The following is an 8027-nucleotide window of genomic DNA, read 5'->3' as shown; positions in this document are numbered from 1 at the left end:
AACTAATTCCATAAATGTCTTTTTCCTTGGAAACACCCTGTCAATGAGTATACTGTCTTCTGAAGAGAAAATTCATGGACCATACACCTGACATCTTCAGCAAAGCTCTGAATGAAGGAGAAAGAAAGCACCTGGGAGACAAGCTTTGGGGATCCCAAAGCATCAACACCCAAGACAGATAAGAAACCTCATTTTTAATAAAATCCCTTGGCATCTATTTGGAACATGACTCTTCTGGTTCCCTTGAGATGCTTAGGGAAAAGTGAAGTAAGGAGACCCAGGAGGGCAGGGTAGAAACATGGCTTCCTTCTGAGATTCCCTCCTGATTTCTGAACTCACAGAAGCTTTCCCTCCTATTAGCATCACTTTCAGAGCCTGGGGAACAGCTGAGTATGTTGTGTCATACACTCCTCTTTCTGCAAGCAACATTGCTATTTGGATCTGGAGAGAGGTGAGAAACTCTGAGGTATATCCTTGAGGAGGATGAAGATTTTGCTTATTTCATTGTTTTTGCAAATGTGGTCAGAACAGATCTGAGATGTGTTGGGGATGTCATATATTCTCCCTAGTATATTCTAGTCTCAATTGGTCCTGTGCTCATCCTTGGTCAAGACCTGAAATGAAACATCAAAGAAATGCTTGTTGAGTTCAGTCCCTAACAGCACAACTTTACAAATTCTTCCCTACATTAATCTCTTATCCTACATTTTCTGTCCGTCTATTACTCAGACTAATATAACAATCACAGAGTTTTGGAGAAGTTGCTTTATTTTAGAAATGTGTTTCCAACTCTCAGGAGGGGTGGTTCTAGTGTCTTTGTCTTCTGCAGTAGTCATTTACATATCACATTTTTTCAGGGAACTTATCCAAGTTGTAGTTTAAAAAATTTTCTATTGTATCACTGGTTTACTAAGATCTATAAACTAGATATGATTTCTTGTACATATCAATATATTTGATAATAAATTATTTCCATTTTCAAATGTTTCCATTTCCTGTTTTTATTTGACATACAGTCTTCATAGCCAAAATATTGGCTACACAAACTTTTCATTTCATTAGTCTCTTTTAGAGTTATTTTCTTGGTAGGTTAATCCATTCAAACCCTCCCTCTTTTTCCCCTCTCAACTTTCATCATTTCATACTGTTTTTGTTGTTGTTTTGTTTTCATTGATCTTCCAGAAATTCCTGACTGTCTTTTTGCTACAAATTCATGCCACAGATATTTTTTTTTATTTTAAATAGCTTGTTTTACATGTCAATCCCAGTTCCCTCTCCCTCCCCTCCTCTCCCACTCCCCTTTCCCCCCACCCTCCCACCCTATTGCCAAATCCTTCCACATAGGGGATATCAAAGTCTGTCATTTTACTCTGGGTAGGTTCCAGGCACTCCCCTAAAAGTCCAGGCTGAGAGAGCATCCCTCTTTGTGCTATAGGCACACGAAGACTGACCACCTCGAATGCCCATTCCTGATAATGAACTTGATGTCTATAACCATCCGGGGGTCTTCATCCTGTGACTGATGGAAGCAGAGGCAGAGCCACAGATATTTTTAAGACACCAATTATTGAACATGTACTGCGTCCTAAGTTCTTAAGTGGAGTAGCTCATTTAACTCTCACATTGTTTATTTGACATCAGTCCTACTGTTATATAACTGATGTACATATGATGTGACTGAAAGAGTAAACAAGTTACGTAATCACTTGGGTATTCTATTTGGGGATTGACATCAGCAACTGATTGAAAAATGGGTGGGTTTGAAATCTGTGAAACAACCATAATAAGAGGGCTCAGGAGCAAAAATGATACCGATAAACACAGTTGACTTGCTAATACTTCTCCTAACTCGAAACTCTTAACTTGGACAGTAGATACATTGAACACAAAGCAGAAGCAATGCCTGAAAAGTCCTACTAATGAAAAGGTGACCACCTCTGTTCACCCCTTACATCCCTGTCACTGTCATTTGCCGTACTCACTTTTCACTCTCTGAATGGGCTATCCTCTCTTTCTTGAACCACTCTTCTCCCTTCCCAAAGGGAAGTGTCATTTGATTCCTTGCAGGAAGATGTGAAGAAGGATGGAGAAATACATCACCTTTCCCTCCAGGATGCTGTATAGAGGTGTCCCTCCTTTTAGGTCCCACTATTTTTATGGGTAGCACCTCTGCCCTTTGTCAAACGGCTAAATAACATTGCAACGAGAATTCTAGATTATTTAGCCAGGTAGCACTTACTGAGTGCTTCCTTGAGTTTGATGTAGTAATCTTAGCACATATTTAGAGAGTTTACACTCTGACTTGAAGTGGGACTACCCCAAAGGAGACAGCAGACAACATTTCACAAAGCAGTGGGAATTAAACTACAATAAGTGGCATATGGTAAATATTAACAACCAACTCTCAGGAAATAAGCAAGTTTTGATTTTTAATATTTGTTAGTTCCTGAGATAAAATATTTCTCCATAGATTTAAATCTAGCAAACATGCAATTTTTGAATATGGAGCTGGGAAATGATGTGTGCAGCCTGCTGTAGTGAGGTGAGGCAAACAGGATCCAGTACTCCAGTGGGTACAATGTTTATGAAAGGGATGGGAGTGAGGAATTGGGTTGTTATGACAGGACTTCATGGATGTGGTAGGCAATGAGCCGAGCTCTAAAATTCTTATATGAAATGGTTTTAAAAATTCAAAGTAGATATATTCTGGTATGATAGGTTCAGAATTCTACAGTTTTAAGTCCAAGAGTGAGAATATAATTTCACTTGTGTTCTAGATGTGTACTGGGAAAGGAACAGGTCTAGCTCCAAGTACTAAGGACCTCACTTCTGAATAGGCTGCAAGAAATAAAGAATATTCCAGGTAAGATTAAAAATATGAATATAGGCACTGGTTTGATAATGGATATTGGAATGCCTATGCATGGGGAAGATTATCATCCTATAGTAGAGGAGATGGTATAGAGGTATATTGACTTTCTGAGAATGATGTGGCAGTCCTTATCAGTCCAGCAGAGATATCTTCCTCAGATCATAACAGCAGTGTATGACTAGGATGTTGGAACTCAGACATTTTGTTTATGTCTCCAACTCCAACTATTGGTCTGAAGCCACAGTATACACAAAAACAAAACCTGTCTCACACCTCATGTTTTGGCATCCACAAGTCTCAAAATCCAGATCCAGGTTTTCTAAGGGTTATATAATTCCAATGTTTCTTATACCACAGTGTTCCTCTGTAATCCTACCTCCTGAGAGTTAATCTTGCTAAGTAAAATGAGAATATTTTTAAGTATCAACTCTAATGGAGTATGCTATAAAATGTTCCACAATGATATAACACAAGAGGATTAGGGTGTGGTTCAGTGGTAGAGTAGTTGTTTAGCATTCACAGGACGTAAAGACAAACAACATGTTATTATACAATGTTGTATAACACAGTATTATGTCATACAATGTAATGTAACAAAAAATAATACAGATAACAATATATAGTTAATCAATCTTTGTATGCATTTTGTGAATTTTGATGTTTTCAGATTTATGTGTCCTGGGAAGTAAACCCAGGTCCTCTGCACAAGAAACAAGTGTTTTAGCTGCCAAGGCAATTCTCCTAGACCCTGTTTTCACTTTTAATTATATTGCTGAGAATATTTCTTTACATAACTGTATCATAATTTAGACATTTGCATTGTTTGCAGCTTTGGACTTTTAGGAAAATAACTCTTTGTGGACACATTTTTTTTGATTCTCTTGTATAAATGCTCAGGAAAAATTACTGAGTCATGGATGTTTTGTAGGTTTAACTTAAGAAAAATTGCCACATTGTTCTTCAAATAGGCTACAACACTTCACATTCTAACCATTAATATTTAAGACTCCCAGTTCTTTTACTTGGTTACCACATTGGGTGTTGTTAGGCTTTTTAATTTTAGCCACTTGAGTAGGTGTATCTCGCTGTGGTTTTATTTTGCATCTCTCCAATGGCTAATGTTGCTCAGAATCCTTTCATATGACTATTAGGAATCTTATGTAATCTGCTGTAAATGTTTAAATATTTTGCCTATTTAAAATGTGTCTTATTATTGACTTGCAAAGTTCTTTATATATTCTGGATATAATTTTAGAGTATTATATTGTGAATGCTTTCTACTAGGGTATGGTTTATCTTTTTGTTTTTCTAATAATGAGGAAGCTTAAGCTATAATTTGTTCTGTTTTAATTTAAACCTTTTGTTACTTCACTATTTTTGTCTAGAATTTCTTATAACTTTGTCTTTTATACATGCCTATGATTCATTTACAATAACTTCTGCATGCGTCATGGGCTAAAATTTGAGGTTTGTTCCCCCCCCATGAGAATTTGTTTTCCAGGAGCAATTGTTGAAAATGTGTCATTAAGAAACCTTAGTATCTCAATATAAACAGTCTACTTTTGAATTCTGCATTACATTGTTCTCTGTTTTCATGGGGCAGTGGATGGAAGTGTTAAATGAAATGGAGAAGAATGAGAATGAGATGAAAAAATGCAAAGGCCAACAGCACTAGCATTGGCAACTGTTTCAGAGGCATTTGAATGAACAGATTTATGAGAATAAACATAGTAGGAATTACAGCATGTGACAGAAGAAGTCTATCTCAGTAATTATGAAAACAAATAGGGAACAATGAAACAGTAGCCACAGAGAACCACAGCATTGGTGATTTGTAGAGTCCTACTTGTATCCGTGTCATACCATATGGATCAGTTTAGTAAATGAAGTAGGGGTGGGTCCTAAAGTTTATAGCTCTTTTTCCAAAATTATTTGTCATTCCATAGACATATCAACTTTAGACTGAGAATATGCTTTTTTTCTTAGTTAGATGATTAGATACCTTAATCATTGCTATTTTTTGTTTTGAGACAGGTTCTTTCAGAGTGGCTGATGTTGGTTGTGAATGTGTAAACCTTCACCATCTTCTACCCAGTGCTGAGATTATAGATCTGAGTTATGACAGGTAGTTGAATATCTTAAGGTTAGACAAGTCACTATGGATCTAGAGACTTGGACAGAATGAGGTAATACCTTAAGGAAAGTCTACTAAATTTTACATGTAGTAGGTGCAAATCTAGGATGCCAGAATTTTCTGACTACAATGATGTCATGAGGTCACTGAAGAAGATACAAAAGTGGAGAATGGATGACATATAGTTTGTTTAAAAATTATATAAAGATTGTTATGATTTCATGACATACAAAAGTCAAGAGATAAGTAACATATTTGGGAAATATTGTTGATAGAAATATATTTTTGAAAGCAGTCAACATAGAAACAACAGAGAAAATTGAATTTGAAAGAATAGATAGAAACAGCAAGGGCAAAGGATGGGCCAGAGAGCAGGAATGTAGTCATGGTACAGGCAGAATCAACAGATTCATGGACAGTAACTAAAATAAACACTGGAATGACAGAAAGACTGTGGTGTCATGGAAACCCAGGCTAGAGAGTGTTTCCACGAGGTAGGGTCAGATGTGTCAAACCAAAGGACAAGGAAAGGAAGAAAAACAAAGTCTGACATCTTTAGCAATGGAGCGTTCGCCAGTGACATCTGAGCAAATAGTTTCATAAGCATAGAACACACGATGCCAACAGTCAAAGAATTAAAGAATGTGAGAAAGGAATTCTATTTAGCAACTCTGGAAATAAAAGAGGAATAATGAAATGGGTACTGTATATGCTCTCCTTACAGGTTATATCTTCCTCTCTCTCCCCGTCTGTCTGTCTGTCTGTCTGTCTGTTCCTGCCTCTCTGACTCTGCTTCACTCATTCTAGGTTGTTGGCTTTGAGCTCACAAGATAGCCAAGGATGGCCTTAAACTTACTGTCCTTCTGTCTCTATCTCCGTATATGCCATCATGCCTGCTCCACACAGTTTTCGAGATTGAACCCAAGCCCTCAGGCATGACAAGCAACCAAATCTTTATCACGTATGTTCTCTCTTTTAAAAAGAGGCTAGTATTTTCTGAATCTCATAATTACATCAAATTGTCTGTTGGTGATTTTCAAAATAGGCATCAGCTGGACTCCACATACCTAGCCCACTCTTTTCCTCTCAAATTATGGAGTTTATATTCTGTTCTCCATACCCCATATTGCCCTAATTATTCTTTTTGATTACAGTAGAAACTAATTGGTTTCTCAGTCACAGTCCTTTTCTTGACTTTACTCCAAAGACTGTTGCAATCAGCAAGTAAACATTTCGTTGACTGAACTTTGGGGAGTTAAATTTTAGTGGACTGAATGTGGTAGAAACCATTTTGTAATAGTTTTTCTTTGAGAGTATGATATATCCTACATATATTTTCCTGATGAAATCAAGCCTTCACATTCAGAATTTGCCTGTAACACCATGTCCAAAGGTTCTTGGCTTTGTCACTAAACCTAGCAGCCACTGTTTTCAAAGTCTGTCTTCCTCAAACACCTCATACTACTTACTCATTTTTGTCTATAAATATCCATCTTTATGATTTTCTTGGCATGTCCTTTATTGATGTTAACTCTTGTTAAGAGTGTTTAAGTGTGGGAACAGAGCATGACTGTCTCTGTTCTGCCCCCTTCACCTCCTAACATCACTATATTGTGTGAGGTAAGCATGTACTAGGAAGTGTTCTTGCACAGGAAAGTCTGCTCATGTTACACACATACCTTCCAAAGAGGTGTGCAAATGTTTCTTATTTCATGGACGAATATTCTAGATGTGAACTTGATGGTCACAAAGTTGGGAATTAGGATCACTCTCTCAGGTCAGTTATCATTATTCCCTACTTTAAAGTTCAGTTGCTGATGAAAGTTTCCCCTTGATGGCCCCTCTTATTGCTTTAGACACCAATAGAGCAGGATGCAGAGAAAGAACTTCACTGAAGTGACAGAATTCATATTCTTGGGATTCTCCAGCTTTGGACAGCATCAAATAACCCTCTTTGTGGTTTTCCTAACTATCTATATTTTTACTCTGGCTGGCAACATCATCATCGTGACAATCACGCACAAGGACCATCACCTCCACATTCCAATGTACTTCTTCCTGAGCATGCTGTCAAGTTCTGAGACTGTGTATACTCTGGTAATTGTCCCCAGAATGCTCTCAGGCCTGATTTTTCACAATCTTCCCATATCCTTGGCAGGATGTGCAACCCAAATGTTCTTTTTTGTCACCTTAGCCACCAACAACTGCTTTCTGCTCACAGCAATGGGCTATGACCGTTATGTGGCCATTTGTGATCCTCTGAGATATATGGTCATCATGAGCAAAGGAATGTGTGCTTGGTTGGTTTGTGGATCTTTGGGCACTGGTCTGGTTATGGCAGTTCTCCATGTGCCAGCCATGTTCAGCTTGCCCTTCTGTGGTACAGTGGTGGAACACTTTTTCTGTGATGTGTACCCAGTAATGAAACTTTCCTGTGTTGACACCACTCTCAATGAGATAATCAATTACGGTGTAAGTTCATTTGTGATTCTTGTGCCCATAGGGCTGATATTCATCTCCTATGTCCTCATCATCTCCACCATACTCAAGATTGCCTCAGCTGAAGGCCAGAAGAAAGCCTTTGCCACCTGTGCTTCCCACCTCATTGTGGTCGTTGTCCATTATGGCTGTGCCTCCATTGCCTACCTCAAACCCAAGTCAGAAAGTTCAGTAGAAAAAGATCTTCTTCTCTCTGTGACATACACCATAATCACTCCCCTTCTGAACCCTGTTGTCTACAGTCTCAGGAACAAAGAGGTCAAGGATGCTCTATGCAGAGCCGTGGGCAGAAACACTTCTTTACAGATTTGAAGCTTTTTTGTCAGGAAATCTTTAATCCAGTATGTCTACTCACCAATAAGCTATGATCTATCTATTCATAAAATACAACGTCTAAAGATGATAATGTAGAGAGTAGAAATGCCTTCATTTTTAATGTCTCAGTGATGTCAGAAAACAAAATTTTGGCTCTAATATTTGGCTCTCAGGTCCAAGAATCATTTTCTATTGGATTAAGCTTAC

At 37.9% G+C, this 8027-nt stretch overlaps 1 protein-coding gene across 1 annotated transcript; it reads left to right on the top strand.

The window, feature by feature from the left end:
• The first annotated feature begins 6878 nt into the window (after positions 1–6878).
• Positions 6879–7817, top strand: LOC101825591 (olfactory receptor 10J5). Its single transcript, XM_005078191.2, has one exon. It carries the CDS (start codon positions 6879–6881, stop codon positions 7815–7817), a length of 939 nt encoding a protein of 312 aa, XP_005078248.1.
• Positions 7818–8027: the final 210 nt, after the last annotated feature.

The sequence above is a fragment of the Mesocricetus auratus genome, unplaced genomic scaffold (assembly GCF_017639785.1).
Source record: "Mesocricetus auratus isolate SY011 unplaced genomic scaffold, BCM_Maur_2.0 Super-Scaffold_100676, whole genome shotgun sequence".
Lineage (NCBI taxonomy): Eukaryota > Metazoa > Chordata > Mammalia > Rodentia > Cricetidae > Mesocricetus > Mesocricetus auratus.
The sequence above is the reverse complement of the archived record's forward strand: the minus strand, read 5'-3'. Positions and strand labels throughout refer to the sequence as shown.